We start from the raw sequence: 22,788 nt of genomic DNA, 5'->3' as shown, positions 1-22,788 counted from the left end.
GAGTAACAAGAGCCCAGGGAAGCGGGAACGGGAAGATGCAGAGCAGGGGCGGGACGGTCAGAGTAACGCTGGCACTGCTGGAAGCAAGCACGGAGTTCTCTGGACGTGCTCTCCAGGTCTACGCCCGTTCAAAAAAAAAATTAAATTTTAAATATTTACTGTCATTTTCTCCATTTCCCTCAAAAGATCTTTTAACAACTTTGCTTCCTAGAGTTAAGTCATCACACTTTTAAGAAGTAAGGAAAACAGGCCTATAATTTCTAGCTTCATGGATACAGGTATAAAAAAGTATGCAGACATAATTTAAACTGTCAAGAATATTAAATTGGGCAACTCTTTTGAAGCTCCAATGGTAAAGGTGATGGAAACCAGAATTTTCAGCATATAACATTGTAGATATTTTAGAAAACTGAAAACTATATAACGCTTTCATATTTTAGGGAATATATAGATATATAATCTTTTTAGGGAACAAAAATGCTAAAGACACATTACCAAGTGGGGCTTTCATTAACTTTTAACATAACCTAAGAGCTCATACCAACTAATCTAAGACATTTTAAAAAAGATTAACATCATGAGGAAAAACAAAACTAAAACTAATTATGTAGTTTCACGGAAAGTAAGTTCTGCCTCAGTAACTTCTTTACATTCTATACTACTGCTGTATTACACTATGACAAAACCAGGGATTACACTAACATCATTTGGTTCAATTTTTGGGTACATGGAAATCTCATATTATAGCATGATGTCTAAATTGTGGAAACTTAAAATACAAGGAAAGTTGGCTCATGAGATTTAAAACTTGCTCAAGCATATAAAGCAACTACATAAACCACTATCTGCTCCATTTAAAAATGAGCTTTCAATAAAACTTCTGTGACCGAAAAAAATCATGCTTAGGATATAAAATTATGACATAATCTGAATGTTTACTGTGGTTGTCAAAGCTAAAAGTCATTACACAAAACATGTGGAAATCTGTTATTTTAAAGCATGAGGTCTGATAAATCATTATAACATATCTCTTCCTTGAAACAGAATAATCTAATGTGAGTTCGATTCCATATATACTCATTTTTTAACTACTGTTTAAATGATGATGTTTAACTGTATGGACTACATGGGAAAAGTTGTTTATGTAGTGTCATAAGGAGCTCAGTAGCCCTCTGAAGATGGAACGAAGCAGTCGATGATCTTACTGGTCTGTTAAGAATCAGAAAATCTGACTTAGAAGAATTTTATAAGCTGTGGAAAACTGATGGTACCTGCTGATGGGAAGCGTGCTGTAAATGACCTTATCTGTCTTTTCAATCTACAGGGCGTATGACGTGTACCCTAACAGAAGCTGGTTTTGGAGGCCACGAGACCGTCCAATATAGTCTGTTAGCATGTTAAGCATGCAGAAGCCCTATTCTAGTAATATGCTCAGCTAGGAATGCAAGTGTTAGACTGCTTTCCAGGGCAAAGGCTCAGGAAACCCATCAGCATGAAAGATTAAAAAAAAAGAAAAAATCACACCCCTTCCCACCCAGGATTAACTATCAATATCTGGCAATGTGTTTTCATCTTGTGCTTCACAACCCTCCCTTTCAAAGTATACAACCATAACGGGTATGTTTACTAAGGAATGTGAAGAAAGCAATGGCAGTGAGCCAAATGACTCGAAGCTATGAGCTTATCAAGCAGCCTCCTCATGGGATGTGTGTGTTGAGGGGGATGGGGCGGGAGGGGAGCGGCAAAAAGAAACAAAAATGTTGGAGAGGAAATTCCTACCTATATCCATTTTACATCAGCAAATCAGTTGACTATAACTTTATAGGCTCTACAGTGCCAGAAGTCATATATTGCTGCTTTTGTGCCCTTGGGAAGAAGTCCTATGTAATAAAAACCAGCCTGTGCTTAGACTCTGACACTGAGCACATATGACTAGGGTAGTGGGGGAAGAAAAAGGTCAGTAGGCATCAAGAGGTAATTAATCTGCTTTTGTCTGTAACGGAGAAATCACAATGTCCTACATTGTTCACTGCAATCTTAAAGAGCCATGTTTATACAAAGAGAAATGCTAGCCTGTGAACGTATCTCTGTCTTCATCACTGTAAGCAAAGGAGATCAGAGAGAAAGCTTTAACTGTCCTTTCAGCCCCGCAGCGCCCCTGGCACTGTGCCTCTCATGTGACGAGCAGTAGTAAGTATGCACCGAGCTGAATGTTCTGCCTGAGTATGCTCGTCCCTTGAGTCATCTTTCCAGTGTTTCTTCTTTTCCCACCTTAGCCCTTATGTCTTCCCTCAGCTGTTCCCCTGTGTTACTGCAGCTTCACTGATAATTTGGACAACATGAAATAGTATTATATTGTATTATTTGGGATGGAATTTTAGGTTTACTTTTTTAATCGGAAAAGCAAATGTGAGGAATTTTTTTATCTCTATCGTTCTATCTCAAAAATACTTTACAAATTAAATTTTGGATTAGTATCCGTCAATAGAAAGTTCCATAAACCCTCAGTTAAAGAGGAGCGGCTTTCTGCTGCACTAAAAGAAATTCTGAAACTTACTTGTGCCATACTCCTTTCACTGTTTCCCCCCCACCAAAACTTTAAGCCTTTTATTTTGTATCGGGGGTATAGCAAATTAATAATGTTGTGGTAGTTTTGGGTGAACAGCGAAGGGACTCGGCCATACATTCACATGTATCCATTCTCCTCCAAACGCCCCTCTCACGCAGGCTGCCATATAACACTGAGCAGAGTTCCCTGTGCTATACAGCAGGTCCTTGCTGGTTATCCATTTTGAGTGTAGCAGTGTGTACACGACCTTCCTAAACTCTCTAGCTATCCCTTCCCCTCTGGCAACCATAAGTTCATCTGCTAAGTCTGTGAGTCTCTCTCTGTTCTGTAAGTTCATTTCTATCATTTCTTTTTATTTTTTTTTTCTAATTTTATTTTATTTTTAAACTTTACATAATTGTATTAGTTTTGCCAAATATCAAAATGAATCCGCCACAGGTATACACGTGTTCCCCATCCCGAACCCTCCTCCCTCCTCCCTCCCCATACCATCCCTCTGGGTCGTCCCAGTGCACCAGCCCCAAGCATCCAGACTGTTAAATAAAGCCAAGAAACAAAATTTTCCATAACTGGCTGTAACAAGTAACACAGAACTATCCTGGTTTCTATAGAAGCATACTCTCAAAACAGAAGATTAATATTCAGTGGGGGAAAAAGCCACATACTTTTCATAGTTCCATCTTCTTCTTCCTCATCCTCGCTGTTTATAACCATGGTCCCCAAGTCAGACTCTAACATGGTGCTGTTGTGCTCGATCATGGTCTGGGCCCCTTCACTCATCGTGCTTGTGGCCCTCATGGTGCCCACGCTTTCCGAGCTCGTCTTCACCATGGTGTGGGAGTCCAGCTCATCCTCATCCTGCAGGCAGAGCACAGCAATGAAGGCAGGCTTTTCTAACACAGATGGATATCTTAGAAACGAGCATTATCATATTTTTAATAATAAAAAAATTCTATTACTACTAATTTTCATGTAAGGACATACATACAGTGTTATCCTAAGCGCCAACGATCCAACATAACCTAAAGAATTCAAAGGAAGGCTTTAGGTATTAAAACTCAAGCAATAGAAATTGTTTGATGAAACTGAAGGTGGCCAGTTGTTCTTAAAGTAGGATTAAGATAGATAAGGTAGATAATCAACAAAGAATATATAACAAAATAAATAAAAGAGAGCACATTAAAGACAGAATGTGTTGGCACTATTATAACAGCCTTAATAATGTTTATAACTTTGTACAAAGCCATTAGCTTTTAAAAAATTATTATAAATATACATTACATAAAATCTACCATCTTAATCATTTTTCAGGGCACAATTCTATGGCATTAGGAACATTTACAGTTATCATCCAACCATCAACACCCTATTCCAAAAATGTTTCATTATCTCAAACAGAAATTCTGTACCCATTAAAAACTAACTCCTCATTCCTCCCTTCTCCCAATCCTATTCTACTTTCTCATAGAAAGTATGGAATCTCTGTTCTATTTTCTGTCACAATGAATTCACCTATTCTAGGCACCTCATATAGGTAGAATCATGTTTTCGTGTCTGGCTTATTTCATTTAGCAAAATGTTTTCAAAGTTCATCCAAATTGTCCCAGATGTCAGAATTTCATTCCTTTTTAAGACTGAATGGTTTTTCACCGTGTGTGTGCAAACACACACACCCCACCACCATCACCACCACCTTCTGTTTATCCATTCACTTGTTAATGGACATTAAGGTGTTTACACCTCTTGGTTATTATGAATAATGCTCTGAATATTGGTATATAAGTATCTATAGATACATGGTCCTTGACTTCTGATGGTTCAACTTGTATTTTTCAATGCTACAACAGTATAAAAGAGAAACACATTCAGTAGAAACAGTACTTTGAATTTTAAACTTTTCCCAGCCTTAGCAACATTTGGTAGGAGCTACTCTCATGAAGCTCTGTGACAGCAGCAGCCAGTCACGTGATCGGGGATGTAAAGAACCCAACTTTTACAACCTTCTGTACCTATAAAACCATTCTGTGTTTCACAGAATGCTATGGTTCAGCACAGCATTCAACAAATTGTGTGGGATTCCATACTTTATTATAAAACAGACTTTGTGTTAGGTGATTTTGCCAAATTGCAGGCCAATCTAAGTGCTCTGAGCACATTTAAGGTAGGCTAGACTAAGCTAGGCCTTTTTTTTTTTTTTTAGTTTTTATTTATGTTTTTAATTTTATTATTTTTAAACTTTACAAAATTGTATTAGTTTTGCCAAATATCGAAATGAATCCACCACAGGCATACATGTGTTCCCCATCCTGAACCCTCCTCCCTTCTCCCTCCCCATACAATCCCTCTGGGTCGTCCCAGTGCACCAGCCCCAAGCATCCAGTATCGTGCATCGAACCTGGACTGGCAACTCGTTTCATACATGATATTATACATGTTTCAATGCCATTCTCCCAAATCTTCCCACCCTCTCCCTCTCCAACAGAGTCCATAAGACTGTTCTATACATCAGTGTCTCTTTTGCTGTCTCGTACACAGGGTTATTGTTACCATCTTTCTAAATTCCATATATATGAGTTAGTATACTGTATTGGTGTTTTTCTTTCTGGCTTACTTCACTCTGTATAATAGGCTCCAGTTTCATCCACCTCATTAGAACTGATTCAAATGTATTCTTTTTAATGGCTGAGTAATACTCCATTGTGTATATGTACCATAGCTTTCTTATCCATTCATCTGCTGATGGACATCTACGTTGCTTCCACGTCCTGGCTATTATAAACAGTGCTGTGATGAACATTGGGGTACATGTGTCTCTTTCCCTTCTGGTTTCCTCAATGTGTGTGCCCAGCAGTGGGATTGCTGGATCATAAGGCAGTTCTATTTCCAGTTTTTTAAGGAATCTCCACACTGTTTTCTATAGTGGCTGTACTAGTTTGCATTCCCACCAACAGCTTTAACAAGTGGTGCTGGGAAATCTGGTCAACCACTTGTAAAAGAATGAAACTAGAACACTTTCTAACACCATACACAAAAATAAACTCAAAATGGATTAAAGATCTAAATGTAAGACCAGAAACTATAAAACTCCTAGAGGAGAACATAGGCAAAACACTCTCTGACATACATCACAGCAGGATCCTCTATGACCCACCTCCCAGAATATTGGAAATAAAAGCAAAAATAAACAAACGGGACCTAATTAAACTTAAAAGCTTCAGCACATCAAAGGAAACTATTAGCAAGGTGAAAAGGCAGCCTTCAGAATGGGAGAAAATAATAGCAAATGAAGCAACTGACAAACAACTAATCTCAAAAATACACAAGCAACTCCTACAGCTCAACTCCAGAAAAATAAATGACCCAATCAAAAAATGGGCCAAAGAACTAAATAGACATTTCTCCAAAGAAGACATACAGATGGCTAACAAACACATGAAAAGATGCTCAACATCACTCATTATCAGAGAAATGCAAATCAAAACCACTATGAGGTACCATTTCACACCAGTCAGAATGGCTACGATCCAAAAGTCTACAATCAATAAATGCTGGAGAGGGTGTGGAGAAAAGGGAACCCTCTTACACTGTTGGTGGGAATGCAAACTAAGCTAGGCTTTTTGATAGGTTAGGTATATTAAATGCATTTTTGACTTAATCATAGCTTCAACTAGTGAGTTACTTAAGATGTAACCTCATCAAATGTTAAGGGGGATCTGTATTTGAGTCCCTGCTCTCAATTCTTTTGAGAGCACTTGGAAGTACAAATTATATGCTTTCTGCATTGGCTGCACCATTTTATACTCCAAGAGTGTACAGGGTTGCAACTTCTCCACATTCTCCCCAACACTTGTTCCCCGACCCCCTCCCTTTTGCTAACAGACATCCTAATGGATATGTGGTATCTCATTGTGGTTTGATTTCCATTTTCCTAAAAACTAGTGATGTTTAGCATCTTTTCATGAGCTTATTGGCCATCTGTATATCTTCTTTGGAGAAATCTGTATTCAAGTCCTTTGCTCATTTAGTGTTATAGGCTGTTTTTATTGTTAAGCCAAATAAGTTCTTTTTAGGTTGGGTATTAATCCCTTATCAGATATATGATTTGCAATTATTTTTCTCCATTCTATAGGCTGTCTTTTTACTCTCTTGGCAGTTTCTGTGACACACAAAAGCTTTTATTTTGATGAAGTCCAATTTATCTTTTTCTTTTGTTGCATGTATTTTTGTTGTCATATTCCAGCCATTGGCTTTTAAATGAAATACACAGAAGAATCAAGTCAGTGACATAAGTATGAACCAAAAATGCTCTTTAGAATGTTCACCAAAAGATAAACTGGAATAGGGCCAAAAAACTAAACTAACAAATTCTGTTTGAGAAACCAAGCAATGTGCTATTTGGAAAAACTTGATCTTGTACTGAGATTCATTTATATCTACTTCACTTTAAGTAAAAACAAACAAACAAAACCTAAGTTCTGACAGAAAGTTGAAATGGAAATACTGGAGAACAGGAACATCCACTTTGTTCTCAGCAGTTTGACAGCCCTCCTCTTCCTAAACCTACAGTATAAACTCAGCATTATATCTCAAGTCCTTTGCTCGTCTTTCATGAGCTTCTCTTCCTTTAGAAGACTTCTTCATTCTTATGCCTTCAACTATCTTACGTGTTGAGGACTCACAAATTCTGAAAATCTTCCTGACTTTATTTACTACTTACAAGCTTAATGATGTTTAAAACTCAACAATCTCAAATGAGATCATTTCATCCATCTCCATGGCCCTTCTAGTCTGCCTCCAGCCCCAAAAACAACCACTGCAAAGCACAGGTATCTTCATTAGCTATCTGAGAGCAAAATTTCAATGTCGTCATGGCTTTACTCTTTTTCATTTCCTATATACCAACAGTCAACAAGTTCTTCAAAAAAATTTTCTTGGTTCCGTCTCTTCCATTCCCACTGTTCCTGAGTATATTCCTCAACTCATGTCTGGGTAACTGAAGCAAGAGCACCCCAACCTTCTAGAATCAGAGAGATGTTAGTTCAATTCCTAGTGCAAATCACTTACTAGACTTAAGACCTTTGCTTGGTGATTTGGTCACTCAGACGAGTCCGACTCTTGTGACCCCATGGACCGTAGCCAACAAGGCTCCTCTGTCCGTGGGATTTCCCAAGCAAGGACTGGGGTGAACTGCCATTTCCTTCTCTGGAGGATGTTCCCGACTCAGGGATCGAATGTGGGTCTCCCATATCATAGGTGGATTCTTTACCCACTGAACCACCGGGGAAGCCGTCTTAAGACCTTTTAGTAAAGCTATTTAAACTCTCTGAACTTGGGTTTCTTTCATTGGTGTTATGATGATTAAATGAGAAAAGGTATGCCAAATGCTTCCATGCTACTAGGAATAAGGTAGTTTCACCTTTAAAGTATACATACTACACCAATGTTTCTTGAAAACTACTTGTATTATATAATATTCTTCTGCTAAAGAATCTATAATGGCTCCCAGTTCTTACCTGCACTGAAAGCTAAACAAAGCTGCCTAGACTTTAATGTCCTTGTTATCTTGTTTTACACAGTCAACCTATTTTCCCATTGTTCATGTATCATGCAATAGAGTCAGGCTGACCTCAACTGAGTCTCTAGCAGCCATAAACCCATATCATGCTATGCTCATTAAGACCTCATCTTTGTTTGTGTCTTCTTCACTACCCAGGATGGTCTTTCCTCGCTAATTCATTTTAATTAAATCCTATTACCTTCATGTGGAGAAGGAAATGGCAACCCACTCCAGTGTTCTTGCCTGGAGAATCCCAGGGACAGGGGAGCCTGGTAGGCTACCGTCTATGGGGTCACACAGAGTCGGACATGACTGAAGTGACTTAGCACAGCATAGCATTACCTTCATGGCTAATTCAGTCTTTATTAATTATTCCCTTTTTCAAACTTGGAGAATTTATAACCTGCCTTACAGGTTGCACTTCTGCATTTAAATTTATGATCTCATACTGTAACTGTTCCGTAAAATCTTTTATAAATACAATACCTATGGACAAGAAAGCCTTATCATAACTATCTCTGAATCTACTAAAGTACTCCATTCAGTACCCCATGAAGTGTAAGTATTCATTGTATATTTACTTTTTCACAGAACTATAAAATCATGAAGCTTTAATAATTCAACCCCTTATTTTATACATAAAAAAACCAAGGCCCATAGAAAGTAAGGGACTTCCCCAAGGTCACACACCTATTTAAAAGTAGAACTGGGACTAAGAAACTGTTCCTTCATGTCTTAATCCATTATTCCACCAAGTACGTGTACCTTATTTACATTTTAAATTTTGATCTACTTGAATGTTTAAGGTAGAGGTGCAAGTTTACACTTTTCGCAGCTTACGTCACCAGATCTTTTGCTGAAAGGGCCCCATACAAATCACTTGTTCCATCCTAGTCAAAGCCACTGTCGTCTCTCAGATTATTACAACCACCTCCTAGCAGTTTTCACTTTTTGCCCTATTTGTTCCCATTAGTCTCCCATATAACAGGCAGACTGATCCTTTCAAAACACAAATCACATCATGTTACTCTCTGACTCACCAACCCCGCATTTGGCCTCCCATCACAGTTACCAAAAACCCCAAAATCCTTATCTTGGCCAAATGTGATCTGGCCCAGGAACACCTGCCAATCCCGTCTCCTATCACATTCCTTCTCACTCACCAAGCTCCAGCCAGCCTGGCCTCCGGTGCTGTTTCTTGAGCATTTGAAGCATGTTCCTCTTTAGCCTTTTAAACTGGCTGATCTCTTAGCCTGGAATGCTCTTCTTTAAGGCAGTTTTATTTTCTTCTTAACTCAGGTCTCCATTTATATGCTAGATGTTACCTCTTTAGTGAGGCATTTTCTGACCACCAATCCAAAATCGAAGTCCCCATCAATCTTTTACCCTTCTATATTTTTCATTGCCTGTACCTGGCTTTTATACCATTAGAATCTAAGTTTGATGAAGGCAAGGAAGCCTTCTTTTTCACAGATGAACTCCCAATGCTTAGAACACCTGGTATACAGTAGGGACTTCATACAAATTTATTTAATAAATGAAGTAATTAATATAATTACTTATTAATTCATTTAACAAGCATTTATTGTAAATTCATAATATGTCAAGGAGTGGACTAGGCATTGGAGATACAAAGAATAAGAAACAGTTTTGCTCCACTTTTGTTTTTTTTAAGAAGTTTGAGGTCTAAGAGAAATTGCCTGACATATGAAAAATAAATTACAAGGCAATTTGTTAAATGCTGTGTTGGCAAATAACAGGAATAAAAAAAGCAGGGCCCTTCACTCTACCTCTTATCAAATGAAGAAAGCCTCACAGAGGATACTGCCTTTAAATTAAGTTCTTAAAGGATGAGAAGACTATAATACTTAATGTTGTTGTTGTTCAGTTGCCCAGTCATGTCTGATTCTTTGTGACCCCATGGACTGCAGCATATACACAGACACACACACACACACATATATATATATATACACACAATATTTAATATATGTACATAAAGGCATGCTTCATATTAAAACTTGTTTTTACAACAGAACTACACTTAGACATCCATTCTCAGTTTAGATACCCCAAGTCTGAAACAGGTGCCATATTTTTGTGTTGTTATATCAGCTTTTGTGCTTATCTACACTGATCATATACCTACTACACAATACTGTAATTGTAGGTGTATCTGACTTGTCCAAATCTATTGGACTATAAAATCTATAAGGGAAGTAATCAGATCTTGTTAACAATTATATATCTGGTACCCATTACAAAGTCTTGTTCTCATTACAAAATCCATTATATTAACATTAAAGCCCTATTTATGAGGTAGTGCTGAAGCACAGAATGTTATATACTAGGTTCTACCACAGAATTTTATTTAAATCAACTAGTTATTTAAAACACAGAATGGCTATAAAGAAACTAGGAGGAAAAATACTGTGAATTAGAATTATTCAGTCAATTATTTATTGAATAGGTATCATCAGTGAGTTAAAAGCACTCTACTAAGGACTTTTTGTGGGTCACTCCTATTTAATCCTCTTATTAATACTGTGAGACACTGCTGTCCCCATTGTGTAACTGATGAAACTGAAGTTCAAATGGTTTAATCAGTTGTCCAGGATCATATAACCAATAAGTGGAGAAGCAAGGATTCTAACCAGGTTGTTTGATTCTAAAGCCCAATGGCTAACTTCCAATTTTATAAGGTTTTAATTTATTTACAACATTTCTCGACTCTAGGTTAATTTCTATTATAGGTCAGCTATAGCATGTTTCATTTTGCTAAGTTAAGAGATGAAGAAACTGATATACACATAAGTAAACTAATTTGCATGTGCTAAGTCACTTCAGCCGTGCCCGACTCTTTGCGACCCCAAGGACTGTAGCCTGCCAGGCTCCTCTGTCCATAGCATTTTCCAGGCAAGAATACTGAAGTGGGTTGCCATGCCCTCCTTCAGGGGATATTCCTGACCCAGGGATCAAATCCTGATCTCTCATGTCTCCTGCCTTGCAGACAGGTTCTTTACCACTAGTGCCACCGGGGAAGCCCAAACTAATTTGCACTTTGGTCAAAAAGTTAACAAAAAAGGTTGAGATTTACTCTTTTCAGTAGATTCCACTAAGGAAGGAAGAAAAAAGTTGATTTTCTACCAGTCCTTAAAAAAAATCTACTGCTAGTTTAATATCTTATTTTACTGTGGTTGCAACCAGTTAATTCCCAAAATACTAAGCTAAATCTATTTTTATATGTGTGAGTCATTTATCTCTCATTCTTGTAAGATTCAGTACTGTGACCATTAAATTTAATAAGAAACATAACATCTGGTTGATGTGAAATAATACTTTGAAATCTTTCTATATTCTGTATCGGAATTGAATCTATGCTGAGGTAATGAAGCTTGCGTCTCTGGATTCACATAACTGGCTTAGATAACCTATAAAATTATAAAAACACTGAATCAAGTTTGGAAGGGATAGCCTTTCCTGCGTATTACTTGCACTTACATAGTCACTTTGCTAAAGGATGCTAAATCAATTTACAAACTGACAGTAAAAGAAAAAAAAATGAGCAATCAGGTCACTAACGAGAGGGTGGCATCCAAACAGTGAGCAATAAAGCACAGAAGGGGTGAGGAGCTGTTTTCTCATGAAATTAGAAAACTCAAATACTAATAATTTGGTGATGGTGTTGAGAATGTTTCAGTTAACACTTTTTACTTTTCTAAACCATTAACTCAAATTATTCCTGATCTTTCATATGGCTATTAAAATTTCATTTGATTCTTTTAACATTTTCATAATAAAAGAGCTATTTATAATGTTTTTCCAAAGTTACACTTCATTTATACATACTCTGCTATTTCTTACAAGAGAAAAGCAGAAGGAAAACATGTTGATACTTTATAGAAAAAGGTCTGCAGAGCAGATGCTTCCCCACTGTAGAGAGCCGCCAATTCCAGTAAGGAATACAATAGCATTTTCAATCAGTGGTCATCATGTGCCAGGAATGCAAAACAGAGCACTGACGATAATCCAGGTTATGAATCATAAAATCCACATGGAATACAAATATTTGAAAACATTATTAGGAAATCCTACTCCACTGCTGAGACAGATTTATGCAATAACGGCCTGAGAAATAATCAGAGCCACTGCACTAGGTGTCTTTACATTTGTAATATCTTCCACCTTAAAAAATTTTCTAAATATTCAGCTACTATCTGACTGATTTAAAGGATATTAACACAAACATTTTATAAAGCATTTGTCATTTCTAACATGAATAAGACTATTCTTAGATAAATGGGTGTCTTTTTACTTTGCAATGTTCTAATTATTTTATTTCTCTCCTTGAAATGATATTAAATTCTTTATTACCTATACAATTCTATACCATTATGTTATCGTTACAGAACTTATCCCAGTGGCACTGATTCAATTAGATACTCCTGTTGAGTATTCAGGACTTCCCTAGTGGCTCAGCAGTAAAGAATCTGCCTGCAATGCAGGAGATGCAGGTTCGATCCCTGGATCAGGAAGATCCCCTAGAAGAGGGCACAGCAACCCACTCCTGTTTTCTTGCCTGAAGAATCCCTCGTCCTGAAGGACGAGGAACCTGGTGGGCTGCAGTCCATGGGGTCGCATTGAGTTTGCATACTACTACAGTATGAGAAGGATTATTTTTCAGGAAAAAAAAAATGAATGTGATGAAAAGAAATTAAAGTAGACACAAACAGATGGATAGATATACCATGTTCTTGGATTGGAAGACTCAATATTGTGAAAATGACTATGCTACCCAAAGCAATCTACAGATTCAGTGCAATCCCTATCAAATTACCTATGGCATTTTTCATAGAATTTTTTACATTCTATGTAAAAATTGTAAAATAGAACAAAATATTCTACAATTTGTATGGAAACACTAAAGACCTGACTAGCCATAGCATTCTTAAGAAAGAAAGACAAAGTTGGAGGAATCAGGTTCCCTGACTTCAGATTATACAAAGCTTCAATCATCAAGACAGTATGGTACTGGCACAAAAACAGATCAGTGGACACGACAGAAAGCCCAGAGATAAAGCCACACACCTACGGTCACCTAATCAATGATAAAGGAGACAAGAATATACAACGGAGAAAAGACAGTCTTTTGAATAAGTAGTGCTGGGAAAACTGGACAGCTACACATAAAAGAATGAAACACTCCCTAAAACCACACACAAAAATAAACTCAAAATAGTGTAAAGACCTAAATGTTAGGCCAGATACTATAAAACTCTTAGAGGAAAACACAGGCAAATATTCCCTGACATAAATCGCCACAAGATCTTTTTTGACCTACCTCCTCGAGTAATGAAAGTAAAAATAAACAAATGGGACCAATTTAAAATAAAAGCTTCTGCACAGCAAAGGAAACCATACACAAGACAAAAAGACAGCCCTCAGAATGGGAGAAAATATTTTCAAGTGAAGCAACAAAGAATTAATCTCTAAAATATACAAACAGCTCATGCAGCTCAATGAAAAACAAAACGAAACAAAACAACCCAATCAGAAAACAGGCAGAAGACCTAAATAGATATTTCTCCAAAGACAACATACAGATGGCCAACAAACATGAAAAAATGCTCAACATCACTAATTAATAGAGAAATGTAAATCAAAACTACAATGAGGTATCACTTCACACCAGTCACAATGGCCACCATCAAAAAGTCTACAAACAAATGCTGGAGAGGGGTATGGAGAAAAGGGAATCTAAATTGATATAGTCACTACAGATGGTGGTTCCTTAGACAACTAAAAATATAACTAGCATGTGACCCAGCAATCCCACTACTGAGTATATACTCAGAGGAAACTGTAATTCAAAAAGACACATACACCCCAATGTTCACTGCAGCAATATTCACAATAGCCAGGACATGGAAGCAACCTAAATGTCCATCAACAGTGGAATGGGTAAAAAAGATGTGGTCCATGTATATAATGGAGTATTACTCAGACATAAAAAGGAACGAAACTGTGTCATGTGCAGAGATGTGGATGGCTCTTGAGACTGTTATACAGACTATGCTGCTGCTGCTACTGCTGAGTCGCTTCAGTCGTGTCCGACTCTGTGCGACCTCTTAGACGGCAGCCCACCAGGCTCCCCCGTCCCTGGGATTCTCCAGGCAAGAACACTGGAGTAGGTTGCCATTTCCTTCTCCAATGCATGAAAGGAAAAGTGAAAGTGAAGTCGATCAGTCATGTCTGACTCTTAGCGACCCCATGGACTGCACCCCACCAGGCTCCTCCGTCCATGGGATTTTCCAGGCGAGAGTACTGGAGTGGGTTGCCATTGCCTTCTCCATATACAGAGTATAATGTCAGAAAAAGAAAAACAAATATCATATATTAACATTTATATGTGGAATCTAGAAAATTTGCAAAGCAGAAACAGAGACACAGACATAGAGAACAAACATATGGATACCAAGGGGGCAAAAGGGTGGGATGAACTGGGAGACTGGGATTGACATATATGCAATACTATGTATAAAAAACATAACTAATGAAACCTATTGTATGGCACAGGGAACTCAATTTGGTGCTTTGTGGTAACCCACATGGGAAAGAAATCCAAAAAAGAGGGCGTATGTGTAAATGTATGGCTGATTTACTCTGTTGTACAGCAGAAACTGACAGACCAGTGTAAAGCATCCAAACTCCAATTAAAAAAAAATTAACTACAATATTATGGACCCAAAAGGCCAAACTGACTTTAAAGAAAAAATTGTAAAAGATTCTAATTCGAATAGATGAATACAGATAATGAAATAGATAATGCCAGTTATATATAAGCAAAAAAAAAAAAAAAAAAAGACAATGGAATTTCCTACTTCGGCACATGACAGAGGCACTGAAATCTAATAACTAATTTGTGGTCAAAGAGTCAAATAAGAAATCAACATGGCATATGCAGTGCAGCTTCAAGGAAATGAGCATAAAATTGGGGAAACCTGTGGCAGGGATCTTTCACTTTTCTCCCCATGCAGAACTAAACCAGAGCTTGTGCTTACATGCTAACCTGCGTCACCAAATAGATTTTAATCATTCTTGACTTAGAAAAGGCAAAAATCAAAGGGAACTCTTGTGCAGTTGCTTGTATGCCTCATGCCATGGAAGAGTCCTGTGTACTATTAAAGTAAAGGCACTCTGCACTAGGGCACGGTAAAACTCCTGATGCGACCGAACAGGGCACGCATTCCCTTTACATTCCACTTCCAAACATGGATAGGCTAGCACTTATTCATCGCTTCTGTTATCCGCACATCTACACTGTCCACTGTTTCCAGGTTACAAGTGCAACAGCCCACAGCAGGAGCATCTGGCTAACTCTGGTCTCGTTCCGTGCCACCTTCAACCCAAATGAGCTAAGAACTACTGAGAAAACATCAGAAATATTCCCCTTCAAATCGCTGCCCTTAAGCACTGCTTCAGTGCCTGACAGGTTGGGGGAAAAAGTCATAAATTGATATTCGCCCATTAAATATTGCTAAGACTTAACAGTATCTGGAAATCTGTACAAAGAATAAACTTGCTTCCCGCTGCTGTAAGTAGGTGGTCCTTCTACTTCACTGCAAAAGCAGCAGCACAAGAGCTTATACAGCTGCTGCCTTTGACGTATCTGTCTTTAACAAACAGAAATGTCTGCCTTCATGGATCCTAGCTTTTTGCATGTTCACGGGCATGTTTTAAAGTTACATCAAAGCTTTCAGGATCTCCAAGAGTCATAAAAGACTTGTTCATCAGCACAACAAGCAGAAATGGTGAGAAGGCGTGTGGGCAGGACTTCAGAGGCTCCCTGATGCAAGACGGTACAAGTTCCTGGCATTGCATTAAAAGCTTTCAAACACAAGATTATCTTACATCCCCTGTGCACAATACTGATATATCACAGAGTAAATTAAAAGGTAAAGCAACCCTAACCATGACTTCTCTCTTTTCTCCCACAGCCAAAAGCACGTCAAAGGATGAACAAAATATAAAGATTATAAAATCAAGCATTTTAAGATAAAAGGAACTTCTTTAAAAACTGTTGTTGTTACGAACAGTTTATTAAAAATCCACAAGAGGGCACCAAAGACAAAAGGCTAGAACAAATTCCATTAATTTGTGACACACACATAAAACAAGTTTATAAAATAGGTTATTAAATTTACTAACATACTATCAGTATCTTTCAGAAAGACTAATGGCCACTGATTTTTTAAAAACCTGACATATTTTAAAACAGCACCATCACTGCCATGTTATTTTTCATATAAGCAGTGTTTCTCAAAAGACATATCTATATTCATTAATACATTCAGTAATCTATCTACATATCTACATGCAGTAATCGCCCCAACGACTTGCATAAAATAGCAGGAGCTCAGGAAACTTGCTGACTCTACAAAATTGACAGAAACATACAATAGGAAATATCAAGTACTCATATCACTTTGTCATTGCATTCTAAATTACATTGATATAAAAAGATTTATAATTGCATTATGTTCTTAGAACAAACAGAACTTAGAGCTAATTTGTCTTTGAAAATAATGTCTTTTTCTCATCTTTTCTTTCTCCTACTCCTTTTCTGCTCTATTAGGATAGTTTTTAGCAATAATCAGAAACTTTAATAAATACTTAACAAAAGAAATCTTTTATAAACTCAAAATGATAACATTATAAAATGACTTTAAGAAATCAGCTTCCAAAACATACAATTTAGAAGAAAACTGTCTGAATCACAACAAAATACCAATATTAATTTTAGCACGCAGTTTACATTACTGAAACTGCTGATACAAATGACATTCTGGGGCAGAGAAACGTCAAGTCAGGGCAACAAAAACAAGCAGTTCCCCCCAAAACAAATATTTATGACATGTGTGATTTATGCACTGCTCCAGAAATACTTCATGTGCCAGGACATACCTGATTATTTTAAATGTAGATACTTTCGGTGTTGATGATAATCTTGGGGCACTATGCTAAATAATAAGGGGTAAAGTCAGTTAAAGTCCATTGCAAAGAACTGTACACATATATTTATTGACTTGATAAATCTGAAGTATTTGTAAGCACTTACTATGTGCCAGGCAGTACGCTAAGATATAGTCTTTGTCTTTGAGAAATGCACAGGTTAGTGGAGAAAATTAGAAAGTAGACAAATATAAATACAGTGAGTTAAGCATTCGCACAGAGCTCAACGCAGGATACCACGGGAGCACACAGGAGCTCTTTAATTTCAAGATCAGTTGGATAAATACCTAGGACTGCAACTGGTAGATCTTATGGTATGTTTAGCTTTGTAAGAAACTCTCTAACAGTGGTACACCATTTATGCTTTTCCACCAACAGTGAATGAGAGTTTCTGGTGCCGAGCTTGTTCACCAGCACGTAGTACTGTCAGGGTTTTTTTTCCATTTTAGGCATTCTAACAAGTATTTAGTGGCAACTCATGGTTGGTGTAACTTGCAATTCCTGATGACAAAAGGTTTTAGGCATCTTTTCACATGCTTTTTTGACATTTATGATCTTTGACAAGGTGTCTGTTCAGTACTTTTCCCCGTTGTTTAAATTGTCTTGTTTTTTTATTGTTGATTTTTAAGGAGCTCGTGTATTTTGGACACAAGTCCTTTCAAATAACGTTCAGCTCAGTTCAGTCGCTCAGTCGTGTCCGACTCTTTGCGACCCCATGAATCACAGCACGCCAGGCCTCCCTGTCCATCACCAACTCCCGGAGTTCACTCAGACTCACGTCCATCGAGTCGGTGATGCCATCAAATAAGGTAGTGCTTTGCAAATATTTTCTCAAACTATGGCTTATCTCTCTCTCCATTTTCCTAATGGTGTCTTTCACAGTGCAGTAGCTTTAGTTTTAATATCACCAGTTGTTTTTTGTTTTTTGTTGTTTTTTTTCCCCAAGGATCTTGGTTTTGGTATTTTAACTCAACACCAAACCAAAGGTAACACAGATTTTATACTATGATTTCTTCCAGAAGTTTTCTGGTTTTCAGTTCAGTTCAGTCGCTCAGTCGTGTCCAACTCTTTGCGACCCCATGAACCACAGCACTCCAGGCCTCCCTGTCCATCACCAACTCCCGGAGTCCACCCAAACCCATGTCCATTGAGTCAGTGATGCCATCCAACCATCTCATCTTCTGTCGTCCCCTTCTCCTCCTGCCTTCAGTCTGTCCCAGCATCAGGGTCTTTTCAAATGAGTCAGCTCTTCGCATAAGGTGGCCAAAGTATTGGAGTTTCAGCTTCAACATCAGTCCTTCCAATGAACACCCAGGACTGATCTCCTTTAGGATGCACTGGTTAGATCTCCTTGCAGTCCAAGGGACTCTCAAGAGTCTTCTCCAACACCACAGTTCAAAAGCATCAATTGTTCGGCGCTCAGCTTTCTTCACAGTCCAACTCTCACATCCATACATGACTACTGGAAAAACCATAGCCTTGACTGGACGGACCTTTGTTGGCAAAGTAATGTCCTGCTTTTTAATATGCTGTCTAAGTTGGTCATAACTTTCCTTCCAAGGAGTAAGCGTCTTTTAATTTCATGGCTGCAATCACCATGTGCAGTGATTTTGGAGCCCCAAAAAATAAAGTCAGCCACCGTTTCCACTCTTTCCCCATCTATTTGCCATGAAGTGATGGGACCAAATGCCATGATTTTAGTTTTCTGAACGTTAAGCTTTAAGCCAACTTTTTCACTCTCCTATTTCACTTTCCTCAAGAGGCTCTTTAGTTCTTTACTTTCTGCCATAAGGGTGGTGTCATCTGCATATCTGAGGTTATTGATATTTCTCCCGGCAATCTTGATTCCGGCTTGTGCTTCCTCCAGCCCAGCATTTCTCATGATGTACTCTGCATTTAAGTTAAATAAGCAGGGTAACAATATACAGCCTTGACATACTCCTTTTCCTGTTTGGAACCAGTCTGTTGTTCCATGTCCAGTTCTAACTGTTGCTTCCTGACCTGCATACAGATTTCTCAAGAGGAGTCAGGTGGTCTGGTATTCCCACCTCTTTCAGAATTCCCTGGTTTTACATGTTGTATTAAGGTCTATGATCTATTTCAAGTTAATTTTTGTGAAAGCCTTGAGGTATATGTCTGGGCTCTTTTTTCTTTTCCTCCATATAGGCATCAAGTTGCTCCAGCGCCTTTAAGATATTATTCTTTCTCCACTGAGTTGCCTTTGTGGCCTTTCCAAAGTCAGCTGACTATATTTGTGTGGGTTTGTGTCTGAGCCCTCTATTCTGTTTCATTGATTTATCACTGATAATACATGTCTATTCTTTTTGTAATACCACACTGTCTTGATTATTTTATTTTTACAGACGTTTGTAAATTGGAGTCTTCAAACTATTTTTTCTTATTCATTATTGTGTTGGTTGTTCTAGGCCTTTTGCCTTTCCATGTGATCTTTAGAATCATTTTGTTCAGCAGTTACATGTTAGCTTGCTAGAATTTTTATTGTGGATGAACTGAATCTATACATTAAGAAGAAATGATATCTTAACCATATTTTGAGTCTTTTAATCTGTGAACATGGAATGTTTCTCAGTTTTTTTTAGAACTTTGCTTTTTTAAATCAGTGCACACAGATTCTATACATATTTTGTCAGATTTAAGTATTTCTTTTTTCGTTAAAAGGATTTTTCAGAATTTCCAAATTCCAGTTACTTATTGCTGGTAAACAGAAAGCAAATGAATATTTTACATTGCCCCTGTATCCATGACTTCACTATATTCACTTATTATATAGTTCCAGTTTTTTTTTTTGCCGATTCTTCAAAATTTCCTAGAGAATCATGTCTATGCAGGCCTTTTCAGTCAGTCACGTTATCCCTTTCTTCTAGGGCCTTTCTTCTCAGTATAAAAATTTAGTAATATTCTGACCATTAAACAACTAAAGGAAAAACAACAAGTTATTCATAACCAGACTTCTTGATAGAGTAGTCAGAGCCTTTGTTTCTTTCCTTCATCATGTTCTCTTTCCACCTTGTATCATACTGTGGCTGAAGTACTCTTTACAGGGCAACTTTCTGGGTAAGATGAGATCATTTAGAACCTATTTAATTTGAGGTGTCCATGGGTCATCCAAGTCTTTCTGTAGCAGGAAGCAGCATATGCATTTTTTTAACCCCAAGGGAGAGAGCTCAGGCAGTTAGGGAATCAACAGACTTTCTGCATCTGGTGATTAAACCTTAAGCAAGAGTGGGATTGCTCAAAAAGTCTTTAAAGAAAAACATCGGCTGCTGCTTCTGCTGAGACCACTTCTTAGGTCACCTCATTTGCCTAATTAACTCCTTATCCTTCAGGAGTCATTTCAGCCTTTGATCCCTCTGGAAAGGGAGGCTCTTTCATGGTACTCCTCCACGGCTTTGGTTTGTCGTTGTTGTTCAGTTGCTAGGTTGGGTCTGACTCTTTGTGACCCCATGGACTGCAGTGGGCCAGGCTTCTCTGTCTTTCACTATCTCAATGGAGTTTGCTCAAACTAATGTTGACTGGAATATTTACTAGAATGTCTAAAATGCCAAAAACAAAACACTCCACGAAACCTGACAATACTAAGTGCTGGTGGACATGCTCAGGAACCAAAACTCTCATTTGCTGGTGAACATGAAAAAATGGTTTAACACTGTTAGAGGACACAGCAGTGTTTTACAAAGCTAAACATACCATGGGATCTGCCAATTACAGTCCTAGATATTCTACAAACTACAGTCCTTAGGTATGTTACCCAACTGATCTGAAAATTTCCATCCACACAAAAGCCGGTATGAAAATGTTTACAGCCACTTTATTCATGCCAAAAGTTAGAAACGACCAAGATATCCTTCAATAGATGAATGGAAAAACAAATTGTGATACATCCATGCAAAGGAATACTGTTTAGTTAAAAATTAAAATGGGGTTAATTTTAAAAAGGGATGAATCTTAAATGCTTATTGTTAAGTGAGACAAGTCAGTCTGAAAAGGCTACATACTGTTTGATTCCAATTACACGACATGGAAAAGGCAGAACTATAGACGGTAAACAGAAGAGCAACTGCAGGGTTTGATGGGTAGAGGGGAGCTGAACAGGTAGCACAGGGATTTGGGGGTAGTGAAAGTATTCTTCAGTGTACTGCAGTGGTAAATATGTAACACCATGCATTTGTCAAAACTCATAAGATGTTTATACAATAAAGAGTGAAGCTTAACGTATGCAAGATCTCAGGATGTAATGCAGAATGTGACACACACCAAAACATCTAACTGCATTACAAATGTATGAAAGAACTTCACTGAGCAAGGTGGGCAGAGAAGGTACTAACCCAAGTAACCCTGAAAGTGCGTGGAGTTTGTAAGACTTAAAAAGCATCGTACTAAGCACCGTGCTCTACTTGATAAAGTTGTTCCCATGGGGACATGCCTAACAATTCAGAAATGACTCTACATGCACACAGGAACTGAAACACTTGGCAAAGTGGCTGGTACAGGTGCAGGGAACCAGGTTTCTCACCACTGCGGCAGTTATAAACAAGCAAGGAGACAGAGAGAACGACCCACGTGGTAACGGATTAGAACTCAGAGACACCAGTATGAATTCACGCTTAGTTTAATATAGAAACAGATGAAGATATATATATATATACATGCACACACATATACGTATGTATGTATGAAGACACAGTATACACACATATATATATATATATGTATCTGCTTGGTTTATCTGCTGAGAGGAGTCGATAAAGGGACAATACTCCCACAGCAGCAACAAGTACACCTACAGTCCGGATCATAGTTTCTGATACCATTTGCTAATAAGGAACTAGTCTCCTAGGATTCTAGAAGCTGTGGCAGGAAATATATAAACTGAGTCTAGAGGATCTTACAGTGTCAGAGAATAAGGAAGAAGTAAAGTAAAAGCAAACCCACAATGATGCGGTTATGTCAAAGGGACAAAGGAGTCAATCATAAAAGGAGGCTCCGATGTCCACAGCTGGAACAACTGGAACAAGAGAATAGTACGGAAGTATTGGATTATAACTCAAAGTGTAAACTAAATAACCATGAGTCAGTAAGATATATATGACTGAATAAGTAAAGGGAGAAAACAGACAAATCTCCTATACAGAAGAATTCCAAATAACTTATGTAGACACTTTGCCCTCCAAGAGGGGGAGCATAACTCCCCATTTCTCAAGTGTGGGCTCCATATTATGATGTCCTTCCAAAGAGTACAGGATGGAAAGGAGGAAAGAGTAATTTCATCGTGCAGAAACCTGACAAACACCATGTCAGCCAAGTGATCATGGTAACACTGACAGTGACAAGTCATATTAACAGAGCGTACTTGTGATAATGTGATACAAGAAGAAACACAGACTTGATCTGTCTCCAGTTCCTGGCACAGTGCTTCTAAAACCCTATAATTTCCTGAGTGATATGCGTGGGAGGAGCACATTTTGGTATTCATAATAAGTCCCTTTCCACCATATCTGGGTTTTGCTAATACGGACACTCTTAAAGGATGAGGGCTGGCTGCCAGAGGAACCATGTGATTAGAGGGCTGGAACTTTTAGGTCTACCCTCCTGACCTCCAGGAAGGAGAAAGGAGTTAGGGATTGAGTTA

The 22,788-nt window shown here is 38.0% G+C and overlaps 1 protein-coding gene across 2 annotated transcripts in view; it reads right to left on the bottom strand.

Moving 5' to 3' along the window:
* The window catches only part of STK3 (serine/threonine kinase 3), a 310,059-nt gene that overhangs the window by 95,112 nt on the left and 192,159 nt on the right, over window positions 1–22,788 (bottom strand). For both annotated transcript variants that reach the window (XM_027561460.1, XM_027561459.1), the window contains exon 9: window positions 3,235–3,427. In XM_027561460.1, the coding sequence (XP_027417261.1) occupies window positions 3,235–3,427 (193 nt within the window). The remainder of the gene's footprint in view (window positions 1–3,234; window positions 3,428–22,788) is intronic.

This window comes from Bos indicus x Bos taurus, chromosome 14 (assembly GCF_003369695.1).
Source record: "Bos indicus x Bos taurus breed Angus x Brahman F1 hybrid chromosome 14, Bos_hybrid_MaternalHap_v2.0, whole genome shotgun sequence".
Lineage (NCBI taxonomy): Eukaryota > Metazoa > Chordata > Mammalia > Artiodactyla > Bovidae > Bos > Bos indicus x Bos taurus.
Note: the sequence above shows the minus strand (reverse complement) of the source record. Positions and strands in the feature narration are given on the sequence as shown.